We start from the raw sequence: 24,936 nt of genomic DNA on the forward strand, positions 1-24,936 counted from the left end.
AGCTTACCGCTTCATTTCCCCGCTTTGTTCTGACAACTCGCCGCTGCATTTCCCTTGTTTGACAGCTTACCACTTCGTTTTGACAGCTGCATCGGTTGACCGGTCGCCACTCCATTCTCCTTGCCTTGCCAGCTAAACGAACATGGAACTGATCCTCGGCCTTTTAATCAGATTCAGAGGACAAATCCAATCCTGACTGAATGGGGGACTTTGCCTTCTGTCTCCCTGAATCACAAACTCTGTTGCGCCACTCATTACTACCCAAACTTAGTAGTACCCAGTACTGGGAACTCTTTATACAGGGGTCTGCCATTCTCACCCTTGACCATCAGTATTACCACCTGAGGTGCACCAACGGGACCTATCTACTTTATGGTCAGGGGGAGATCTCCAAACACCCGAATTGGACTAAGGTTGAAACCGGAGGGGCTACCCACGCTTATACAGATTCTCACCACCCCTCCAAAAATCTGATCTTTGGCTTCCAATGCCTTTATATGACCCCTGAACTAAGGAAACCTCAGCTGCAAGGACTTTGCCTAAGACGATTCTGTTGCTTATGGAATCTCGGACTTACTCAGGACTGGAAAGGGGCAGAGTACTTAGAGGGCTGATACCACCCCATAACAAATGACAAATGGTGGAGGAAAAGGAGAAAGCTGTTGTTTTTGAACCTAAAGTAACACAAGCGGGATCCTTAATTTTACAGAAGCAAATTGAGGACTATAAATTGAGGCCTTTTATGTTTGAATCTAGAAAAAGTCAGATTTTGAGGATTGGATCCCGGCTTGGACTGAAGAAGGAAAGTTGGAATGATCCCTCTATCCAGGGATTAACTGACTTCTGGGACATGGATTTGGAGGAGATTGAAGTTTTGGGGGCCTTTGGATTTGGAGGAATCTTGAAATACATCCTGAAACACTTTATGGACCCCAGCCTCAACTATGGAAATTTGGCTGAACTGTCCAGAAGGAATAAAAGTATTGTTAGGTTGGAGTTTTCCCGAGATTTGCTCTCTAGCATTAAAGAATATGAAGAAGATCTGCAGAAGGGACCTGGAAAAGAGTTAAGAGCCTCGGTCATAAGATCTCCAGGTTGATGGACTATATGGAATAGGAGTTAAGCATATATGAGTATTTTAGTTATAATGGAAAATAAGGTTAAAATATATTATTTATAATATGATAGAGAATAGAGAAAGATGGAAAGGATTTGCTGAAATAATTAGTAGAAGTGGGATACAAAAAGGGATGTGGGAGGAGGTCGAAGAAACAAGGGAATGAAAGAAAGAGTATCGAAAAGGGGGGTGTATGTTTTTAAATTGTTTTTGTTTTGTTTTATTTAGGGTTAGGGAGTGGGTTTTGTTTAGTTTAGTTTAATGTGTTTAGGTTGTGTTTGTATTGTCTATATATTGTATTGTATTGTCTTTTTTCCCTTTTGTTTTCTCTCTTTTGTCTTCTTTCCTTTTAAAAAGTAATAAATATTATTTTTTAAAAAAAATAGAGGGCTGGTACCACCCCATAAGCCCCTCCCACACACCTGTGTAGGACAATGCTGGCCCTTTGAGGTATGGGGGAATTGCTAAGGACAGACACCTCCTGAACACCACCGACGCATTACACCCAAATGAATCATAGAATCATAGAGTTGGAAGAGACCACAAGGGCCATCGAGTCCAACTCCCTGCCAAGCAGGAAACACCATCAGAGCACTCCTGACATATGGCTGTCAAGCCTCTGCTTAAAGACCTCCAAAGAAGGAGACTCCACCACACTCCTTGGCAGCAAATTCCACTGTCCAACAGCTCTTACTGTCAGGAAGTTCTTCCTAATGTTTTGGTGGAATCTCCTTTCTTGTAGTTTGGAACCATTGCTCCGTGTCCGCTTCTCTGGAGCAGCAGAAAACAACCTTTCTCCCTCCTCTATGTGACATCCTTTTATATATTTGAACATGGCTATCACATGCCCAGCTCCCTTAGCCGTTCCTCATAAGGCATCGTTTCCAGGCCTTTGACAATTTTGGTTGCCCTCCTCTGGACACGTTCCAGTTTGTCAGTGTCCTTCTTGAACTGTGGTGCCCAGAACTGGACACAGTACTCCAGGTGAGGTCTGACCAGAGCAGAATACAGTGGCACTATTACTTCTCTTGATCTAGATGCTATACTCCTATTGATGCAGCCCAGAATTGCATTGGCTTTTTTAGCTGCCGCGTCACACTGTTGTCTCATGTCAAGTTTGTGGTCAACCAAGACTCCTAGATCCTTTTCACATGTACTGCTCTCAAGCCAGGTGTCACCCATCTTGTATTTGTGCCTCTCATTTTTTTTGCCCAAGTGCAATACTTTACATTTCTCCCTGTTAAAATTCATCTTGTTTGTTTTGGCCCAGTTCTCTAATCTGTCAAGGTCGTTTTGAAGTGTGATCCTGTCCTCTGGGGTGTTAGCCACCCCTCCCAGTTTGGTGTCATCTGCAAATTTGATCAGGATGCCCTTGAGTCCATCATCCAAGTCGTTGATAAAGATGTTGAATAAGACCGGGCCCAAGACAGAACCCAGTGGCACCCCACTAGTCACTCTTCTCCAGGATGAAGAGGAACCATTGATGAGCACCCTTTGGGTTCGGTCAGTCAGCCAGTTACAAATCCACTGAGTGGTAGCATAGTCAAGACCGCATTTTACCAGCTTCTTTACAAGAATATCATGGGGCACCTTGTCAAATGCCTTGCTGAAATCAAGGTAGGCTACATCCACTGCATTCCCTTCATCTACCAGGCTTGTAATTCTGTCAAAAAATGAGATCAGGTTAGTCTGACATGACTTATTTTTCAGAAATCCATGCTGACTATTGGTGATCACAGTATTCCTTTCTAGGTGCTCACAGACTGTTTGCTTAATGATCTGCTCCAGAATCTTCCCTGGTTTTGATGTCAGACTGACTGGGCAGTAATTATTTGGGTCCTCTCTTTTCCCCTTTTTGAAAATAGGGACAACATTTGCCCTCCTCCAGTCTGCCGGGACTTCGCCTGTTCTCCAGGAATTCTCAAAGATGACTGCCAGTGGTTCTGAGATCACATCTGCCAGTTCTTTTAATACTCTTGGATGCAGTTCATCTGGCCCTGGAGACTTGAATACATCTAAACTAGCCAAGTATTCTTGAGATAGTTCCTCAGTTATTCTGGGCTGTGTTTCCTCTGCTGAATCATTTGCTCCAAATTCTTCAGGTCGGGCATTGTTTTCTTTATCGGAGAAGACTGAGGCAAAGATGACATTGAGGAGTTCAGCCATTTCTGTGTCCCCTGTTTGCATTTCACCATCTTCTCCTCTGACTGACCCCACTGTTTCTTTGTTCTTCCTTTTGCTACGAACATACCCATAAAAGCCTTTTTTGTTGCTTTTAACCTCTCTAGCAAGCCTGAGTTCATTCTGTGCTCTAGCTTTTCTGACTTTGTGTCTACTCGTGCTGGCTATTTGTTTGAATTCCTCTTTGGTGGTTTCCCCCTTTTCCATTTTTTGTACACACCCTTTTTTAATCTTAACTCAGTTAAAAGTTCTTTAGATAACCACCCTAGCTTCTTTAGGCACCTTCCATGTTTCCGTCTCATTGGGATTGCCTGAAGTTGTGCTTTTACTATCTCCCTCTTAACAAACTCCCAGCCATCATGAACTCCCTTTCCTTTTAGTATTACTGTCCATGGGATCTCACCCAGCACTTCCCTAAGTTTTATGAAGTCGGCTTTCTTAAAGTCAAGAAATTGAGTCCTAGTATGCTTGCCAGCTCCTTTCCGCTGTATAGTAAACTTCAGAAGAGCATGATCACTTGCGCCTAATGATCCTTCCACTTCTACCCCACTAACCAGGTCATCAACATTGGTTAGGACCAGACCTAAAATAGCTGTTCCTCTTGTTGCTTCTCCCACTTTCTGGATAACGAAGTTGTCTGCAAGGCCAGTGAGGAATCTGTTTGACCTTATGCTCTTGGCTGAGTTTGACATCCAGCAAATATCCGGGTAATTGAAGTCCCCCATTACTACTATCTCCCTTCCTTTTGCATGCTTGGCCATCTGTTCCAGGAAGGCATCATCTATGTCCTCCGTTTGGCTTGGGGATCTATAGTAAACTCCCACAATGAGGTCACTGTTATTCTTCTCTCCCTTAATTTTGACCCAAATGCTCTCACTTTGGCTTTGAGGTCCTAAATCTTGGATCTCTTCACAGGTATACACATCCCTGACATATAACGCCACACCTCCTCCTTTCTTGTCTGGTCTGTTTCTCTGAAATAGATTGTATCCCTCCATTATTACATTCCAGTCGTGGGACTTATCCCACCAGGTTTCAGTGATGCCTATTATGTCATATTTAGTTTGCTGTACCAAGAGCTCACTGCACCTTGACAACTTGGCGCTGACCCTTCTTTCCTAGGGCAAGACCTCCTTTCGTCCTGGAAACAGAACGCCTACATCCAACTTCTTGGTCAGGTGGCTAAGGAAACTCCCTACCAGAACTGTTGGATCTGCGCTCACGCACCCAGCCACCTCCAACAAAGTCTTCCGCTAGTACCAGTAGCTGTAATGGTGGAACAATACCGCTCCGGGTTAGCGCCATCGGCAATGGCGGCATTCCTCTGATTGAGAGGAACCCGCTCCGTGGAATTCGGGTCGTGCCGCCGCGGCGAAGGCGGAGACCCTTTAAAAATCCCAGGCGGAGGAAGCCTGGGAACGTGGGATTCGGCTCACACCAAGAGCGCCCCCCCTACCCGCAGGGAAACCCCTTTTTGGGGGTTCCGAAGTGACGTGGGGTGAGCGGCGCGGTGTTTTGAATCGACCGCTATTTTTACGGAGTGAAGCCGCGTAGCCGTTGCCGGAGAGCACTGACTTTTTCTTGTGGACAATTGGATCTCAAACAACAACCCGTGAGTAGAACGGAAATTGAATCTTCAAAGTACTTAAAGTATTTTTAAATTGACACCGATCGGGGAAGGTCTAAACAGGAAGTCCGCCTCCCCTTTCTGTAAATAAACTGAAGCAAAGAACCAGTTAACTAAGGTCGTGGAGAGTTTTATGTACAGGACTTAAATTCCACTGATTGAAGCTACCATCAATATTCTTTTTGGAAGCAGGGGAACCTGCAGGAGAAGGTTAAAATTCGGGAATTGGAGCACCACTTCCCCAAACCCGGGAGTGGTCTGTGAGAGCCCGCTGACGGTGAATAGATAAATTTGACAGCTGTCAAGTTAGCTGTCAAGATACAAAAGAAGGACTTTGTCTCTACTGTCTGTTTTTGTTACAACCTTACGTTTAAAAGGAAGGAAGGAACTGTTACAATTTAACGTATGGGACCTTTGGGTCTGTGCTGGAAGGAGCGAAAAGGAACTTGAATCCCTCTAGAGGGAGCTTTGGGATATTGTCGTAAGGATGCAGCTGGGAAATGGCTTTTAAAGATAAAAGCCCTGAGAAACTAGTCTTTGACCTTGGACTGTTTAAGGATGGCAGTTGGGAAGGAAATTCAATGTCAGCTGAACAGGACATTTTATCTTTTGGGGAAATTGCAAGTCCAGATAAATGTTATGGCTACGAATGTAGTAATTTTGGAAACAAAGATGGGTACTGGAACCGTAACCCTACAGAGGCAAATGGCGGACTACACCTTGAGGCATTACATGATGGCAACTAGGAGAAGCAAATTTTTGGAGATGGAAGCCTGGCTTGGTCTGGAAAATGAAAGATGGAGAGATCACCCTATGCGGAGATCAAACGACCTTTGGGATACAAATCCGAGCCAGGTGGACGTTGGAGCTTCGGGGGCCTCTGGATTTGAAAAGAGTGTGAAACAAGATTTAGAATATTCTATGGGCCCTATCTTTAACTATGGAAGTTTGGCAGGAAGGAATATGATTACTGTTGGGTTGGAGCTTCCCCGAGATCTGGTTTTCAATACCAAAGACTATCAAAAAGATCGGCAGAGGGGACATGAAAGAGACTTAAGAGCCTCGGACTTAAGATCTCCGGGTTGATGGTTTTCCGAGATTGATGGAACTATTGCTAGGGGCCAAAACCGGGGAGGGGGTCTGGTGGAAGAAAATTGGGAATTTAAAGTGTATATAATATATTTTTTTTAATTATTTTTTTCTCTTTTAATGAGAGATGGGAAAATCGTGGAATGGAATCTTTTTTTTGACCCTAGGGGAAATGTCTTAAGAATAAGTACAGATATATAAGTTTTAATGGGAAATAAGATTAAATAAAGTAAAAGTGGATGGTTATTTGGTGAAAGAAAGAATGGAAAATCACAGTATATTAAGGTAAGATATAAAGATAAAATTAAGATGAAGGATTTGTTGAAATATCTATATGAATTAGAATACAGGGGAATTATAGTATGTTAAGATAAATTATTAGGATAAAAACAAAGTTGGAAGGATTTGTTGGAATATCTAATTGAATTAGAATACAAAAATGGGAGGTGTGAGGAAGTCAACGAAATAAGTGAATGTAAGTAAGTGAGTTAAAGGTTTGACTTGTCTTTTTTTTCTTTTTTTCTTTTTCTTTTCTTTTTTCAGTTTTTTGATGATATGTACTGTTGTTGTTTTTCTTCGATTGTTTTCCTTTTATTTTTCTGTAACCTTTAAAATCTTAATAAAAAATTATTTTTTTAAAAAAAGAGAGATTGCCTCCTGGAACTAACTGCTTTGAACCTTACTCACCAATACTCACCTAACAGGTCCAACAAAAGGACCTCTTTGCCGCCGCTTCACCGGAAAGGGGACCTCCACAGAAACTAGTACCTGTAACATCAACCTTGAGATCCTAGCTACTGGGAAAAGTAACTGTCGCCGACCCAACAGATTCCCAGACCTTTCCAAACCTCACCCTCACCTGGGCTGCCACAGTGGGTCACCCATCCCCATGGAGGCCAGAGCACTCGGACCTTATGCTTTTACAGACTTTTGCATCTGGTAGAATAGTGTCATTCCTCAGTAGTTTGTTCTGGGTGTGTGGACATAGAGTATATACAGTGCTACCTCGGGTTAAGTACTTAATTCATTCTGGAGGTCCGTTCTTAACCTAAAACACCGCTTTAGCTAATGGGGCCTCTTGTTGCCATTGCACTGCCGGAGCACGATTTCTGTTCTCATCCTGAAGCAAGGTTCTTAACCCGAGGTACCACCGTACCTCGATAAGTCCACACGTGTCAGGATCCTGCTTTGTGGGGTACATTGTCCAAGAGAAGGCAGGGTCCTGCTGGATAGTGGAAGGATCCCGAGTGAGAAGCAGGGAAGGGAAGACCTCCCAAGGTCAAAGACTGTCCCTTAGAGGGTGTAAGAGAACTTATGATAATCCTGAAGGACTTTAAAGAGGGGTCAGGATTGGGAGTAAATCTGGAGAAGTCTGAAATTTTATTTTGGAATGTAAATAAAGAGAAGGAAATTGCAAAAATGAGAAAGATGGATATCAATAGGGGGGAAATTAAATACTTGGGGGTAAATATTATTAAAAATATTACAAGGATTTCAGATGTAAATTACAAAAAAGCGTGGAGGAAGATCAAGAAGGATATAAAATCATGGCAAAATAAGAATTTATATATTCTAGGTAGGGTTAGAGCAGTTAAAATCTTTCTGGTACCGAAATTATTATATTTATTTCAAGTAATTACACTACCCATTAGGAAAATATGGTTCAAAACATAGAATAAGGTATTTAAAAATTGGAATTTTGGAAGTAAAAGAGTTAGAACCTCAGACATAGTAAATTATTCATCTCAAGAAGAGATGGGATGGGGAATACCGAACTTAAGAATTTTACTATGAAACGTTCCAATTGAAAAATCTAATAGATATTGGATATAAGAATGGGATTAAATGGATAAGGCTAGAGAATGAAATAAATGAAGGAATAGGAAGAGAAGGGATATTTAATAGAGATATTAAAGCGGCTTTTAAGAAGACAATAGGACCAAGGAAAACTGGGTTAGGAATCTGGAAGAACCGGAATATGAAATGCATGCCAACATACTCAAGGTGGATGCTGTTAAAATATATGCAGGGGTGTTATATAAACTGATGATAGGCGGCAAAGAATGAAAAGGATAATTCAGATTAAATGGGGGCAGGAAGGTATGAGCCATCCAAACAAGGCCCAAGAACTGATGAAGAATATAAATATTAAAATAGAAAAGTATAAAGTATAGAACTCCAGCAGGAATGGTGTATACAGTGGTGCCCCGCAAACTCGCTAGACGAAAGAGTTTTCCGTTTTTCAGGTGCTTCGCAAGACGAATTTCCCTATGGGCTTGCTTCGCAAGACGAAAACGTCTTGCGAGTTCTTGCGAGTTTCCCCCCCTTTTTTTCCTTTTTCTAAGCCGCTAATAGCCGCTAAGCCGCTAATAGCGCTAATCCGCTAATGGCCATGCTTCGCAAGACGAAAAAACTGCTAGACGAAGAGACTCGCGGAACAAATTATTTTCGTCTTGCGAGGCACCACTGTATAGTGAAAGGGTTTAGTCCCGAATGATGGCATTGTGATTTTGATTTTGTTATGTAAGCCTTTTTTCAGAAACCATATATATTAACGTTATGTAGTTATGCACTGTAGTATGAATTTTGTTTTATATTCTTAGTCTTATAGAATATATATAATAATGTTACGTTACAAAGCAAATTTAATAAAACAGGTTAAAATTTAAAATGCTGGAGGAGACTCTTGAGAGTCCCATGGACTGCAAGAAGATCAAACCTCTCCATTCTGAAGGAAATCAGCCCTGAGTGCTCACTGGAAGGACAGATTGTGAAGCTGAGGCTCCAGTACTTTGGCCACCTCATGAGAAGAGAAGACTCCCTGGAGAAGACCCTGATGTTGGGAAAGATGGAGGGCACAAGGAGAAGGGGGCGACAGAGGACGAGATGGTTGGATAGTGTTTTCGAGGTTACCAGCATGAGTCTGACCAAGCTGCGGGGGGCAGTGGAGGACAGGAGTGCCTGGCGTTCTCTGGTCCATGGGGTCACGAAGAGTCGGACACGACTAAACGACTAAACAACAACAAAATTTTAAAAAAAATTCAGGTAAAAGATTGTGAGAAGCAAAGCTCTCGGGGGCAAGCTGGGAAGGCTGCTCACTTTCTGTGTGAGACAAGAGTTAAGGGTTGATTTTGAGAAAGGACACTGTGATTTCTTTCCCCTTTCTGTTTTGTTCTTATTTAGATTAGGTTCTTTTATCTTAATGTATTTTTTAAAACTATTATTAAAATCTTATTTTTTTAGAAAAGGAAGGCAGGATCCCATCAGAGGACTGACTTGGAAGGACCTGGCAAGTAACATGTGCATCATTTTTAAAGTGCATGTTTCTTTGTTTAAAGGGCAGAAAACCTCGTTCTTCCTCCAACCAATATCTGATCTGAGTCCCAGGCAGTGCAAGGCAGAGGGCAAAGTATTTGGAGCCTCATTCCAGGTTTGCAGAAAGCAAGACCTTGATATGCTAAGCATCTGGCAGCTGACCAGAGCAGAATTTCACTTTCAGATGCAGCAGCAAACCACTGAACGAGCGCAGGATTTTAAAAGCTCATATCCAGGACAGTAAAAATGGCACTGGCCACAAGCAGAGCAGCCAAACTTACACATCAGGGAGAAGTCAATGGTTTGTCAGCAACTCAGTTTTATTCAGAGGAGACCCACGACCAAAGTCAGCCATGTCTTTTACTTTCAGTGGGTCTACTCTAAGCAACACTAACCCTGGATAAACCCTAGCGTCCATGCTCCATTGTCTTGCAACTTTAGCTCCAAGCAGAGAATGTTTCATTCAACGTGGAATCCTGAAAGAAACAGGAAGATCTGCACCCACTGGGTCCCAAATCTATTCACCATGTCAGAATGAAGGCTGGCTAACGAACTCACCAAGAGCTTGTGAGCACTTTGGTCCTAACTTCATGTCACACGCAAAAGGTGTGCAGCAAACAGTTCCAGAGAGCCACACCTTCTGCAGGGAAGCAGCTCCTGGAATGGGGGTGTAATTTGGAGCAAAAAACAGTGTATGTGCGGGGTGGTGGGCTCTTAGCATCCTTTTCTCCAGCCTGCTTCCCCCCCCCCCCCCGCCCACCAGATTCTTTCCACAATATTTAAGGAGAGGGAATGCTTTCCTGCTGGAAAGCAGCAGGCAGGGAAAGCAGATAGCCTCAAGACCAGCCTTGGGAAGCCTGCAGCCTGGGGTCCAAATTCAGCCCTCCAGATCTCTCTCTGTGTCCCTTGGGAATCTCTCCCTGGGTGGCCAGCCCCTCCCACCACAGGCGGCTCCCTCAGAAGGTGGTTTGTGGCCTGAAAAGGGTTTTCCACCCTGCTTCCTTCCCCTGAAGCTGGTGGGCGGGGACAAGCACATCACAGTAGCTTGTGTGCAACACGTGTTCCGGCCCAGACATGCTCACTCCTAAGCATCTTGGCAGCATGGCTTCCCTTACCTCTTGGCAAGCTCATCAAGTTCTGCTCGCAGCTTCCCAATTTCAATCTGCAGCTTGGCCCTCTCTCTGGCCGTCTCATCAAGAACTCTCCGGGCATCCGCCAACTCTGACTCATAGAGGGCCTTGATGCCGGTCACCTGCACAGAGGGGAGAATCAGGTACCCCCACCAGCCTCTGGGGAATATACAGAGCAGCAGAAGGGTGGGTGCCATTTGCCCCCCTCCAAAGCATGGAGAAGAGCCCCCCCCCCCCAGGCCACAGCAGGAAAGGGGCAAAAGAGGCCAAGGCCACAGCAGAAGAGCAGTGTGGAAGCCACTTTCTCCTCCCAGAGCAGCAACATCTATTAGCTTCATCCTCCTGCCCCTATTTCTCCAGAAATGCTTTTTCCTGCTCCTTTCTGAACAGCCTACCTCTCAGCAACTCTGCCATTTTGGGGGGTCCTGCCCATAGAATGATTCAGTGTCATTAGAAGCAACATAAAGCGCTCAGCCAACCACTAAAAAGAAATGTTGCCCTAGCAATAGGATTGGGTCCTTATTTGGCGCTTTGGACGCCTCGGGAAAAGCATACCAAGCGAGAGTGCTGTCCATATTCCAGCCACTCTGGAAGGGAGGCCAAGGACATCCCTGCGCAGAACTGAAGCTCTGAAATGGCGCAGTTCAAGACTGCCCCAGGAAACAGGACACTTTGCCACAAGGCTTTGTCCACAGCCAGAGGAGCGGGAAGCCCAGCCCCACCTGCAGGGCCTTTGGGTCCCCATCTCTGCTCAAGCAGGAAGCTGGAAGGAAGGCAAGGGAGCAGCTGAGCTAGGGGCATGCAGGCGATGACAGATGCCTCCCGACAAAGGAGGCAGCGGCTTCTTCTTTTCTTGTTCCACTAGGCTTTCCGAAGTTTTTGAAGGGACCAGCACCGAAAAGGCTCTGGGAGGCCGCTGGGGTAAGAGGGGCCTCCCAAGCGCTTTCGACCAGCTCTCTCACCCAAGCCCCGAGGCAGGAGGGGGGAAGAAAAGAGCTAGAGCGGAGCGGAGCAACAAGAGGCAGCAGCTTCTCTGGCGGCAAGAAGCCGGGAGGGAGCGGCTGAGAGGGAGCGGCAGCGGGGAGAAACCGACGCGAGGGGAGATCCTGCGATCCCCGAGGACAGCACACATGCACACCCACGCCCCCCCCTTAGGAAACCGCCAGAAGGTTCCGCCCCTTCTGCTCCTGGGACTCCCGGGGTGAGCTAGATGCCAGCAATGGAGAGCCGCCTGGCGTGGCGAAGCGAGGCTGCCGGGGCGGCGGCTCTTCCCGCCCCCACCGCCGGGCTGTCGCGACCCGCTGGATGGCCGAGGTCGCCCTCGCGAACCCCTCCCGAGGCGCGACAGCCCCGCGAGGTGGGCCGCCAGAGGGGCGGGACTCTCTCGCACAACAGCCCGGCCAGGTAGGCCGCCCCTCCTCCCTCCGTGGCGCACCTCTCTCGTGACCACCTCCTCCTTCTCGGAGACGCGCAGCAGCAGCCGGTCGTTCTCGAGCTCGAGGGCGCGCACCCGCTCGATGTAGTGGGCCAGGCGGTCGTTGAGGTGCCGCAGCTCCTCCTTCTCCTGCAGCCGCGAGATGCGCGTCGGCGACAGGGGGGTTCCGGCCGGCGGCGGCGCTCTGGGGGTGCCCAGGGAGGGGGCCGGAGGGGCGGCCGAAGGCGGAGAGGAGGACATGGCGGCGACTCCTCATTCAATCCGCCCGGGACTTGGCAGGAAGGCGAGAGCGAGGGCGGCACAAAATGGCGGGCCCGCGCGCCAAGCTCGGAGGAGTCACCGCCTCATGCGGTGCACCACGGGAAATCGAGTCATCCGCTCGGGCCAATCGGAGGCGGCGGTGGAGCTTCGCGGGCCTTCCGCAAAGCACCCTGGGGAACGTAGTCCTCTCCCTCATGGCCCTCGCAGCCGCCATTTTGTCGCCTGGAGGCGGTTTTGTGTGTTTTCTCCTCGCGCGCTCGCCTCGAAACGCGTTTGTTTGTTTCGGTACGTAAGTTTAAGAGACACGCTATGGCGCAATGAAAGTGGTCTGTTGGTGGAGATGAAGTTTCCCGCCTTCCCCGGAAAGAGCGAGCGAGGCTGGCTCCTCCTCCCGTGCCTCCTCTTTGGGCGCCCTTCTCCACGTTGTCCCTCAGGCACGGGCTCCGCTGGAGGGGCCTCCTATCCAGCCTCCTGGTGAGGGAGCTGGCCTGGGGCCGAGTAGAGAATCCGGCGGACTTTCCTGGGGGAGCCGCTCATAGAATCCCCTGCGGAGCAGCCGCGGCTCTTCCGCCCAAAGGAGGCTCCGCAGGCGAGGCGGGAATGGCGGCCCCGATCCCGCTTGACCCGTGGAGCTCGCAAGGAGGAGGGAGGGACTCCCGAGGCCGCGTCTGGCCCAGCCGAGAGAAGGGCCGGAGCTCGCGGGGACGGCGGCGCCTCCGCTCCCTTTTATGTTTTTTTTTTTTAGCAAAGTAATAACAATAAATAAATGGAAATGTGCACCCCACCCCGAGACCATTCCATGGTAATTATTCATCCTCCCAAAATTTCAGCAGTTCTTGCGATGGCCCCTTACCGGTTTAACAGCACAAATTCTACAGACACCTTCCATGGGCTACTTTTAAAATTGCATTTTAACCTGTATTTTAAATTGGTTTGTTTTTTCCTATTATGTTTTTACTGTAATTTTACTGGTGTTAGCCGTCCTGAGCCCGGCTCTGGCCTGGGAGGGCGGGGTATAAATAAAATTTATTTATTATTATTATTATATCTCCTCCGCCCTGCGGCCTCTGAATCGCTCAGGCTCACCCACTTTAGCTTGGGGAGGACAGGCGGAGCCGCCTAGCGCCTGGTGGGTGTGACACTGAGGAGCAGAGGGAGCTCCTTGGTCCAGGATCTGCCCTCCAGACAAGGAGTTTGTACAGGTCCGAAAGAAGAAGTCCTGGGGACAGAGGCGCTTGGGTTGCATTTGCCAAGGAGAGCAGTGCATGGTGAATGCCGGCTCTGCTTGCCAACCTGCCCTGAAAAGAGACCTAACAATTTAACCCCCGTGTTGCAAACAATAGTCAGTAATCTCCAAGGCAACACGATGACTAAAGACAATGATACAATATCAATATACACTCTTTATATAGTAAGAAATCACATAAACAGAAAACTTATGAATCTCTGAAAGTCACAAAATATCACTCTTAATGGATTCTCTTGAAAACATAAAACCTTATCTGGTGAAAACTTTCATAAACTAAGCTGTACAACCTGTTTTCACCAGATAAGAATCTGATACATTGCTGCTTTCAGAGTTGCATAGTCTTCAAAGACTTTTGGAGACTTATAAGACATGTTTATTTGGTTTTATTTCCTATTATATAAAGAGTGTATATTGATATCATATCTTTGCATTTGGTTATCGTGTTGCCTTGGAGATTACTGATTGAAAAGAGACCTGGCAGAGCAGTCATGTCCCCAAGAGGAGTGCTGTGCAAAAGGTCCCTCTGGTCTTGTGCAGAGGACAGCACCCCCAGAGTCCATCCCCACAGTTTTGCCTGCCAAAGCTCCGTCTGCTGCTTCAAGACAGCAAAAGGGAGCTGAGTGCGCAGCAAAATTCCACATGGTGCCTGATGGGCACCAACCTAGGCCTGTTTCCCCACCCCAAAGTCTGCAAGAGCCGCTTTCTGTTTCTCCTGGGCAAGGCAGGCTTATGCCACGGGTTGGCTAGTCTTGGTGTGCAAATTGTGCTTTTCGCAACAGTTTCACAGGCTGCACGGGGGTGGGTGGTTCCTGGTGGGGACCAGGCTCACTGTCCCGCAGTTGGGCTCCTCCATAAGGAAGAAGCCTTCGGTGGCGGCTTCCTGCCATGTTGGGCCAAGCAAAGACATCCGCTTTCCTCTGCTTTCCATGCCAGCATTTGACCTCCCTGCTTGACATTTGGCTCCACACCTGCTTTTCCTAGGCTATCAGGGGCGAGGGAGCTTTCTTGGGGGGGGGGGCATCTGCAGCTGGACATCAAAGGTGCCCCCCCAACTAGTCCAACATTGAGAGTGCCACTGGGGCCAACTAGATGCACACAAGCATAGCAGCGTAGCAGCATCAACTCTCCCCCCACTCAACTTATATAAATCTCTGTAATCTTTGTGCAGTTGCCTTTGGCACCAGATAGCGTCAACCCTTGTGGCCAGGAGGCATTGGTAGCCTTTTGGATTTGCCAAAGCGCAGCTTAAAGCAGTTCTCCAAATTGCTCCTGGTCATTTCTGGCTGTTGGAGAAGCAAATTCTAGCATTTCACCATGTGCTGCAGCATGTGCACAGGACAGGGGGGCTGCAACATGTGCAAAGGGCAGGGGGGCAGCTGTCCCACCCCATCAAGTACAGTAAAACAATAGAAATACTTAACTAACTAACCAATCACCCCTAACAAAAGTCCTCCCAACCAAGTAACACCCCCCCCCCGCAAAAATCCTGACTATGCCCATGTGTTGCAATATATCTGCCCTGAATCCCCCAACATTCAGTTTCACTGGGTGCGGTTTGCAAGGAAGGGAGATGCAGCCCCCTTTCTCCAGCCACACGCCCTGAGGCACTTTCCGGTCCTCCTGGTCCCTCTGCCATCCCTTGCCTTCCTTCTAAGCTATCGTAATTTACTCCTGTCTTCAGGCCCCATCCAGGCTTTCCTCTGCAGTTGGGTGCTTTGGCTTGTACCCACCATTGAAATTAATGGACCATAGTCATGTCCGTTATTTCCAATGGGTCTACTCAGAGTAGGGCTAACACTGGCTAAACCTCCTTGGCTCAGTGTCTTATCAAAGCTGAATGATGCCAAACCATCACAGCCTCTTGAGCAGCCTTATTTTAAGTTGGAGCACACATTTGTCCAAAGGTCAGGCCAGCGAGGTAACCGTTCAAGGCTGCTAAGGGTGACTGGGGCGGAGTCCTGTATAGAACAGAAGTCGAGGGCTTGCAGCTCCAGCCCAGTGCAAGAGGCAGGCTCTCCTCAGTGCTGGCCCCACTCCTCTCTGGGGAGTGACGCAGAGCCTTTGCCCTCTCTGCTTTCTCTGTTGAATGGTCTCTGTAAAATGTAAAGGTTCATTATTGTTTCACAAGTTGTGTATATCTTTCAGGGCCAGGGCCAGGGCCAGGGCAAATAACGGGACCCAGTCTTGCAGCTGTGAAACATAGCAGGTGCTGCTGAGTTGTGTTAATCAAGCTGTGTCAGCAATTGGGTATAGTATATAAAGAGCAGCACCTAGCTCTCTCATCACCCTGGGGGATGGGTTGGTGGTGTGGTTGGGTCTGGTTTGTTGTTGTTATCTTTAGTGTAAAGGGAGTTTTTGTTATTAAAACCTTGTTAAAGTTATTTTTTAGTTCCTTGTCATGCATGGTTTTCCCAGCAAGCTCTCTGCAGCGCTACTAACCTGCAAATAGCCAATATTCTCCACTTGCTGCCCCCCCCCCCCGCTCCAGCATCTGACCACGTGCCATTCTTTGTAAATAGCAGCCTGTCTGGGCAGCAGAGGCTCCTTGAGCCTTGTGGTGGCTGCTGCACACCGAGGCAGCTGGGGTTCTGAGCTTTGGGGCTGAATGACTGTGGGGTGTAGTTGGGGGTGTGAAGGCTGAGCTGGAATTGATCACCAGACATGAAACCAGACAGGGCTTCCTGTTTCCATGGCACAAAAGTCAGTACCTGTGTCCTTGACTGACAGCTTCTATGCTTCTGTGCAGCATCTGCATGTGGCTTAAACCATAGATGGGGACTCGTTGCACCCCTTCCCACTGTGAAAATTACCTCCAGTTTGGGATTCTGTGACCAGGGCTGTGTGCTCTGGGCAGCTGTGAAGAAATAATTGTGGCTGCGCTGCTGCGAGAGGCCTCTGGGCAGAGCCCAGGGAGGCCAGAGACCAAGCTGCTCCAGTCCCACCGGCCTGTGTTTTCTGAAACCAGCTTTCAGTTGAGCCTTTCTCCCTCGCCCTTGCCAACAGTTGGGACAAAGGCCTCTCTTACTGACTGGGGAGGCAGAGGGAGCAGCTGAAGGCCCTGTCAGACAAGGGGCAACAAAAGGAGCACAAAGTTCATGTGCCTCCTTTTAAAGAGGCAATTTATCAAGGCAGAAGCTTTCATGGGCCAGAGCCCACTTCCTCAGACACACATAGGGCAAGTTGGCATTGGACTCCAGGCCTCTGATGTTCCTACATAAGACATTTGTAAGGTGCCCTGACTCTGCTGGCTTCCCTCGTCATCCTCGGGATGGTGCCCTTGCCTCACACAGAAGGCATGGATGCTCCAGATCCACTGCCATTCAGCAAAGGTTGTGTGTGTGTGTGTGCGCGTGTGTGTGAGCGTGAGAGAGAAGTGGCATCCAAAGGGGGGTGCCAGGGGGTATTCACAGGAATGTCTGTAGCAGGGAATTGCATCAGGAACCCACCTCCTTCCTTCTCTCCTCTCCACACCCACCCACCCCATAGGCAGGGTCTGATCCTTTCACATAGACATGCAAAAACACACAGCCTGTGTGCTTGGCGGTGGCTGGTATTCTTTTTGTAGAACGTGCTAGCAGAGGAAGGCCCGGCTCAGGTGCTGTGAATCTGCCTAAATAATAAATAGCGTTTAGATCTCTCAGCCAGCACAGCTTATACAAGCCCACATGGCTGACTGAGAGAGACTCCCACTTCCACAAAGGGGCTCAGATTGTGCAAAGGATTCTGTTCTCATCATCATATAACTGAGAAGAGGCACCAAAGCATAAAACAAACAGGAGACGGAGGCGATTATGTGATACATTGCTGAATTGTACATGCAGTCATACATATTAAAAAATGTGCACATTCTGTATAAACAAGGTATTCCATGGGGACAGTGAATGACTTTCCCACTCTTGGTTTTTTGAGCATCCACCACCCCAAACTCCAGCAAATTTCATCCACCCTCAAAATCAGTGCTGGGCTCCTTTCCTACTTCTTGGGCGGGGGGAAGAATGAAATAGTTTCATGGTTGTGATTTCCCCCTTGCCCCTTCCCTGTGTAAGATCTTACATCTCTGTCCAGTGTTATTCCACCAAAATGGAAGGAAGGGCCAAGTGATTGGGACTGTTGGAGAAGTTGTTTTTGAAGTGAGCAGGGTGCGGTGGAGAGGAGTCCAGAAGATGCAGAGGGGGAAGATGCAGAGGGGGCCTCCAACTCAGAGATCCAGAGAGCCAAAGGCTACTCTGCCCAAAGCTGACTGCTCCCCCCCCCTTTTGTCAAACACATTATTGGAGCTCAAATCTTTGTGGTCTGATGCAAGTGGTCTCTAGACGCCAAGAGCCAACGTTGTGTGGTGTTTAAAGAGCCACAGACTGGGCAGATACAGTTTCAGCCCGCTTGGCCAAACTCCACCTCTGAGCCTAGCCTACTTTCACAGTGTTGGTGAGGATAAAATCGGTGTGGGGAGAAACATGTACACAGTTTGGACCTCCCTGGCCAGGCAATAAATAAATGTCATAAATTAATTGGTCTATGGAAACTCATGCCACACTAAATCTTGATCTTTAAGGTGCCTCCAGACACATACAGTCCATGGCTGCTCAGTGCCCTCGGGCCAGCACTGCAAAGGAAGCCACTTTTGGACTCTCCGCTTGGCAGTCCACAAGCCAGGATTTAGCTATGTATTCAGCACTCCTAGTCACACTTGTGTTGGCCCTCAAAATAGCTACATGAATTAGCTGCTGTTGCCATTTTACAGGTGGGTGAGAGGAAGAGGGCCAAATGTTTGAGGGCCAGGCAAACACACCCGAGAGCTTGGAGAGGTCCCTATTGCCAAGAGGTCACGGGGAGCAGGCTGAATTTCCCCTGCAAAATCTTTCTCTAGCCAAGCTTCTGTCTTTTCAGCATGCCCTTCAGTGGCGCACTGTCCCGACCCCAACTTTCACGCCTTGTGCTACCCTTTAGAGCAGACCAGGTGGTGGGAGGAGGAACAGACGGAGCGGAACTGAGTGGCAGCCTTCCCTCTATTTTATTAGCATTGATCCAGCAGCATCTCTGAGGAGTTCTGGCTGACAGACGCCTCCACATCTCTTGCCCTGGAAGGTCCAATCAGCACCATCCCAGCAAGCAAATGCGCACTTCTCCATCGCTGACCTGCCTTGCTCTCTAAAATACTAATTTCCTGTTGTCAGGACGATCCCAGTCTTCCCTGCCAGTTGGTGTTTTCATTGGAAACGAAAACAGATGCCAGTAAGTATGTCAGCCAAAACCTCGTTTAGCAGAAATAATACATTATCATCAACAAGCATAATCTTCTAGCTCATGCGTGGATGGATGTGCAACCACACACACATACCACTTCCCTTGGCAGGCAGAGCCTCGGAAGATTCTCCTCTCCTGTGCGGCAGGCAGGGAAGGCGCAAAAGGGACCCTGTTCTTGGGATTTGCTGTAAAGCGCCAGCGGCTCCTGACTGCTCAGGCTTCTTTTGCAGCTGGGATCTGCCAGCCAAGGAGGGGAAGGGGAAGGTGACCCAACTGGAACCTGCCATGGGGCTGTGCCTATTTGGGAGAATCAGCCCCAGAACACATCCATCAGGGCCCTGGGCCAGCCACCTTCTTGCAACCTTGCCCACTTCACAGGAAGGTTGTAGGGATGGCAAAAAGCACTTTGTACACATCCCTAACTGGGGCAGCTCAACCCCTTGCTCTGCCTTGGCCTTGGTCCAGCCACCCTTGGCCTTCCTCAGAGTTCACCTCAAGCCACCAGGACTTAGAATCATAGAATCATAGAACTGTAGAGTTGGAAGGGACCCTGAGGATCATCTAGTCCAACCCCCTGCAATGCAGAAATATGCAGCTGGTCCATACAGGGATCGAACCTGCAACCTTGGTGTTATTAGCACCATGGTCTAACCAACTGAACTATCCAGGCTCATCACTTGTAGTGGGGCCCTTGGTGGGGCTCAAAGGTGGCAATGGATTCTTTCTGTCCAGAGTGTTCCTTCCCCCACTAAACCAGCTAACACTCCTCCAAGTGGCTTCTAGCCTTATTCAATGAAAAGAAGAGGGCAGCCAACATTTCACTTTACCTCTCTCTCTCTCTCTCTCTCTCTCTCTCTCTTTCTCTCATCTACACACTCAAAGCTTGGCTCTCCCTTGGGGAGAGTGCAGGACAGTGCACAGCGCAGGAGCTCAGCCTTCTTGGGTCCGTGTACTGGGCCCTATCCTAGCCAGCCAAGTGGAAGAAGCAGGTTATTGCTTTGTTGAGGAGGGTCTCGGCACAGAGGGCAGTTGTCTGCCAACATACTCCTCATTATTATTAAAAATGTTAGACAGGGTTCTTACAAGGCACTGCGTCTCCCCCACCATAGCCTCCACCTTGCTGGCTCTGGTCTGGCGGGCAAAGGTGGGTTGGTCTCCCTCTTCCCTCCCTGCACAGGGAGTCCTCAGCCGCACAGGAAGATGCCTCTGACAGGCGTGCATATAAATGGTTTAAAAACAAGCACTCAGCTCAACAGAGATTTCCAAATATGTCACTTAGAAAAATGAGAGAGAGGCAAGGTTCTTTAAAGCCCAAGAGTAATGCTCCCGTTACTTGAAAGATGCATAGTTGATGAAACAAAGGACAAAAGTCAGCTACAGCAAAAAGACCTGAACAGCCCCCTGTGTTGTTTTTGTGGAGCACGTTGTCCATGGGGGATAGAAGCCCAGAGACAGGAAGAAAAAGAGAGAGACAGAAGCCCCTGGCCAGGGCTGCCCTTCAGCCTGGGGGAAGTCGCATGCAGTGCAGTGCCTGCCAGTGAACAGTGCAGGCTGTGGCACTGAGTGGAGGAGCTCCCAGCTCACTCGGCATGTGGATGGTGCTAACCAAACCCACCCTGCTAATGATGCCGCTCCCATCCACATGCGAGCATCAGGACCAGGGCGGTGCTAGGTGGCCACTTGGTGCTTTCCAGGCGAGCTGGAGCTCTGTCCGGTGCTGCTACCACCCGGCCGAGCCGCATCAGGAGGCTCTGCTGGCAGCAGCAGGCTCTGCCAGGGTGCCAGGGTCTTCCCCACCTTGCTGGGTGCTGGCACTGGGCCAGCCACGATGGGCAATGCTGCCACTAGGTTCATGGCACCCTTGGCAAGTGTGGTGTGACAGAGGTCCCTCAGCACGGTCACTGCTTGCCTGGTCTAAGCCCTTGAAGTTGAACTGAACTGATGGCAGAGGAGGGGCAGCAGCACCCACAGCCCACTTGGTTCTCCTTGCGGGTGCTCCCAGCAGGGCCCCCCTCCCAGCCTGCCAGCAGTTCAGATCATCTTCATGTTGAACTTCCTGGCGCCCCCTTGCCCAGCCGCTGTGGTTGGGCCGTCCACCTTGCGGAAAGAGTACTCCACAGAGAAGTGGTTCTTGTGCTGCCCACGGCCTCGACTCCAGACAAAGAGGAGGAGGAAGCAGAAGAGCACCACGCCCAGGAAGGTGATGCACCCCATGGCAGTGGACACCAGGATAGTCTTGAGGTCAAGTGTGAACTTCAAGAAGACCTGTGTGCTGTTGTGCAAAGTGTCGTTGAAGTCACTGAGGTGCAGGGTCTGGTTTGCATAAAGGGCTCCGTTGGCCAAGTGCCCCTTGATGGTCAGCGTGGCAAAGTATGTGTCGTTGCCACCAGCATTGCTGGCGATGCAGATGTAGGTCCCACTGTCTTGGACCTGTGTGTAGCGGATCTCCAGCGTCCCACTGGGCAAGACGGCAACTCGCCCAGTGTTCCTGGTAGTGATCATCCGATGCTGAGGAGAAACCCAGACAATGGAGGGGGTGGGCTCTCCGTCCGCCCGGCACAGGAAGGACACAGCCTGCCCTTCGTAAGCAGTGATGTGCTGGAGCTTCCGGTCCCTGATTTTTGGCTTTTGGCAGGTGAAGTACTCAAAGAGCACAGAGTCTGGGAAGTCGCGCAGGGCGTCACCCTGGATCTCGGGTGGTGACGAACACATTGGCGGTTGGCCATTGAAGTTGAGCGTCTTCCGGCGCTGGAGGATCCAGAGGAGGCGGCAGTCGCAGACTAAGGGGTTCTGGTCCACCCTGAGTGTCTCCAGAGTGTTGACAGAGTGGAAGCTGCTTTCCTCCAAAGTGGACAAGTAATTGTTGGAGAGATTGAGAAGGCGGATTTGCCTCAAGCCATACAGTGCCTGGGGCTCTACCAAGGCCAACAAGGCACCCACCATGTGGAGCTCTCTGAGCCGGATGAGGTCCCGGAAGGCGCCCTTGGGGACTGTGCTGATGGGGTTGTAGGAGAGGTTCAGGTACAGGAGATGCCCCAGGTTCCTCAAGGCAGCTGTTGGGACAGCAGTGATGTTTGTGTACGTGATTGAGAGTGAGGTGAGGTTGAGTCCTTGGAAGCCATTTGGTGATATGTCCTCCAGGAATGGCCAGTTGTCAATTTCTAGCTGCCAGAGGTTGCAAAGCTTTTTGAAGTTTTGGTCTTCCACTGTGGCAATGCTCAGGTGCCTGAGCCGGAGGGCCTGTAGGTTCTGGAGGCGAGAGAGCGACTCTGCGGAGATGTCTGTCAGGTTGCATTTTTCAATTGTCAGCTGCTGCAGGCCCAGGAGGCCGGAGAAGGCCTTCCGAGAGACATAAACCAGGTCATTGTCCCCAAGGTCCAGGATCCTGAGGCTCCTCAGGTCTTGAAATGTGTAGTCCAGGAGGATGACAATCTTGTTCTCGCTGATGTCCAGGACGGTGAGGTTGGAGAGCTTGGTGAAGACGCCCGGGGGGAGCAGCTTGAGCTGGTTGCCACGAAGACGCAAGACCTGCAGGTTCAGGAGGTTGCTGAAGGCACCCGGCTCTACACTGCCGATGATGTTCTCACTGAAGTCCAGCTCCTCCAATAGTGGAAATGGGGACAGGTCCCCCGAGTTCAGGCAGCGGATGCGGTTCTTGTTAAGCTCCAAGATCTTGGTCTCCGTGGGAATCCCCTCAGGGATTGCGGTGAGGCGCTTGCGGTGGCAGCTGACAGACTTGATCTGGGGGATGCAGTCACAGCGTGCTGGGCAAGCCGCCACTGAGGCTGTATTCAGGAGGACACAGTGAAAAACCAAAACCAGAAAACAGCAGCAGCATGTCATGGTGCAGTGCATGGTCCTACGGACATCCTACCATCTTCCCACACACCTGCAAGAGAGAGGGAGAGGAGGGAGTTACAGACATAGATGCAGCTGCTCTGGCAGGCCTCTGCCATGGGAGCCCCTGCCCCCCCCACTGGCAATTGCACCAAGGCCATTGGCATAGCCAGGATTTTTGTTATGGGAGGCAGGACTTACTTAGGTGGGGCAGGACTTTTCTGGTGGGTGGCAGAACCAATGGGATTGGGCAGTGAAATATTTCTTTTGTTTTACTTGATCTAGGGGGCAGTTGCCCCTCTGACCCCCTTGGCTACTGAGACACATAGCAGCAAACAGGCCATGGAGGAGCAAGGAAAGGCAGGTGAGTTGGTGGGGATGAGACCAAGCTGAGTAATATGAATCATTAAAACTAAAGTGTGCATGAGGCCCAGGCGAGAAGAGAAGAGCCTTCTTTAGCCTACCAGTTTCACTTCCTTTGAGGAAGAAGCCCCTCCCCCCCGGGCTCTCGAGAGGGGAGCTGCCCTTGCCCTGTTCTGCAAGTCCCTTTGCATATGGGTGTGCCATGGCCTTGGGATGACAGCCACTCTCCCCACAGGCAGAGCAGAGAAGATGGGAGGTGCCTTGGGGCAGAGACCCTCCTTTCCTTTGCTTGTGCCCTGTACAAGCAACCTAGCTTACACACACAGCCGCTGTACAATGCTGGCTTTGCTCTTCTGGAAGAAGCAAAGACTTTGCAGGTGTGTGTGTGAGAGAGAGAGAGACACACCATAATTGGGATGCCCACCTGCGTGTTGAAGAGCCCCCCCCCCCCATCTTGCCCCCTCCCCAGAACAGAACCAAACACTTGCACGTTTACATGTAGCAAAGAGGATTTTCCTTTTCCTGCAGATCACAAAATATCCTTGGCAGATTTCACATTTAAAAAACTGGTGATTGCAGAATCCATTCTTTGTAGATTATGGATTAATAGCAGCAAGAGCAGCAGCAGCAGCAGCAGCAGCTCACCCTTGAGGAATAATAATGCAAAGCCCCCTCTTTAGGCAGCTAAAAATAAATTGGACTCATTTTTTCTTCTCTTTTCAGGGAGGGGAAGAGAAGCAGGAATTTGTTTTGCAGCCATTTAATTTCCTCCTCCCTTTCTTATATAATAACTTAGTGTACACTGAGGTCTTGAGGGTGGGAAGCAGAGGGGACTCAGGTGGTTCTGACTCAAGTGCAGTCCCTGTGGCAGAAGGGAGGACCCCTCCCCAAAGAATCTCACTGAGTTACCCTAGAAAAGTATCTCTCTTCCTCAGTGGTCCTCTAATGTAAAATCAAAGGGCAGGAACTGATCTCCCAGCACTGCATATTGGCTCCCACACTCTTAAACTTTTACATAAATTATATGGCACCACACGTAGCACTGGTGCAATCCCCTACCCCATCGATTAGCAATAGGAAAATACCTTGTCTGCTGTATGCCAATGATGTGGTGCTCCTATCACTCCCAATTAGGTCTTAACAATCTGCTTAGCATTATTGCAAGCAGGAAGACCTCGCCATGAATTACCCCAAGACCCAAATTATGGTCTTTGGGAAGCGTAGTCCCAGATTCAAATGGAAAATGGATCAGCAGGATCTGGAGCAAACACACTCCTTCAGATATCTGGGAGTTCTCTTCACTGAGACGCTATCGTGGAAGGGGCACATTGAGGCTACGAAACTCAAAGCTCAGAAAGCTTGTGGCCAGTTACTAGAACTGTGCTGAAAATCTTTGCCAGCAAAGTGGTTTCCCAGATGCTCCATGGAGTAGCGATATGGGGCATGGACCTAAAGGCTAACAAAGCCTTAGAAATAGTGCATAACAAATTCCTCAAGAAAGTGTTCTCACTCCCCAACGGGACCCCAGCTGCTGCTCTTCTTTGTGCTAAAGCTGACATGACAACAATACAGGCTAGAATTGCGTAAATTTGCCTAAATTATGTGAAAAGACTTCAGTCTCTTTCGGAGGAGAGATTCCCCGCTATGTCTTACACAGAACGGGAACAGACCAAATGCTGGAAGGTTGGCATCCAATGCCTCTTGTCCCAATATCAATTACAAATCTTCAGGTGACCACAAAGATGGATAAGAGGCACTTAAGAGACTGTCTCCTTAGGTCCGATGCAGAAAGCAATCTAACCATGATTGCTTCTACCAAGAGCTCACCATGGTTTCCACTTATCAAAACCGAGCATGCCTGAGCCAGATACCTGACAAAGTTCCCACTTGCTGTACTAAGAATCACTTTTACAGAACTACGATTCCAATCGATGCCCTCGGTGGTGTTGAATGGGTGGTACGGCAAAGTACATTATGAAGAGAGATTCTATCCATGTGGACAACCCTGCGTCGAGGACCTGTGCCATTATTTATTGCAGTGCCCGTTATACATAGACCCAAGAGACCGATTTATAAAACCTGTTTACG

At 49.0% G+C, this 24,936-nt stretch overlaps 3 protein-coding genes and 1 long non-coding RNA gene across 6 annotated transcripts in view; 1 reads left to right on the plus strand and 3 right to left on the minus strand.

The window, feature by feature from the left end:
- Positions 1–12,270, minus strand: part of LMNB2 (lamin B2) — a 38,843-nt gene extending 26,573 nt beyond the window's left edge. Inside the window, exons 1-2 of the mRNA XM_079960659.1 lie at positions 11,895–12,270; positions 10,445–10,581 (exon numbers count right to left, since the gene is read on the minus strand). Of these exons, the coding sequence (XP_079816785.1) occupies positions 10,445–10,581; positions 11,895–12,134 (377 nt within the window). The 5' untranslated portion in view covers positions 12,135–12,270. The remainder of the gene's footprint in view (positions 1–10,444; positions 10,582–11,894) is intronic.
- The window catches only part of THOP1 (thimet oligopeptidase 1), a 285,623-nt gene that overhangs the window by 60,939 nt on the left and 199,748 nt on the right, over positions 1–24,936 (minus strand). The gene's annotated exons all lie outside the window — the stretch shown is intronic.
- LOC307207320 lies at positions 12,364–19,924 on the plus strand. The gene is made up of 2 exons (XR_013834642.1): positions 12,364–12,440; positions 15,556–19,924. It is a non-coding gene; the product is annotated as an uncharacterized lncRNA (long non-coding RNA).
- LINGO3 (leucine rich repeat and Ig domain containing 3) overlaps positions 17,192–24,936 on the minus strand; it is a 64,380-nt gene continuing 56,635 nt past the window's right edge. For all 3 annotated transcript variants that reach the window (XM_079960665.1, XM_079960667.1, XM_079960666.1), the window contains exon 2: positions 17,192–22,537. In XM_079960665.1, coding sequence (XP_079816791.1) covers positions 20,680–22,503 — 1,824 coding nt within the window. In that variant the 5' untranslated portion in view covers positions 22,504–22,537 and the 3' untranslated portion in view covers positions 17,192–20,679. The remainder of the gene's footprint in view (positions 22,538–24,936) is intronic.

This window comes from Podarcis cretensis, assembly GCF_951804945.1.
Source record: "Podarcis cretensis genome assembly, chromosome: 18".
NCBI lineage: Eukaryota > Metazoa > Chordata > Lepidosauria > Squamata > Lacertidae > Podarcis > Podarcis cretensis.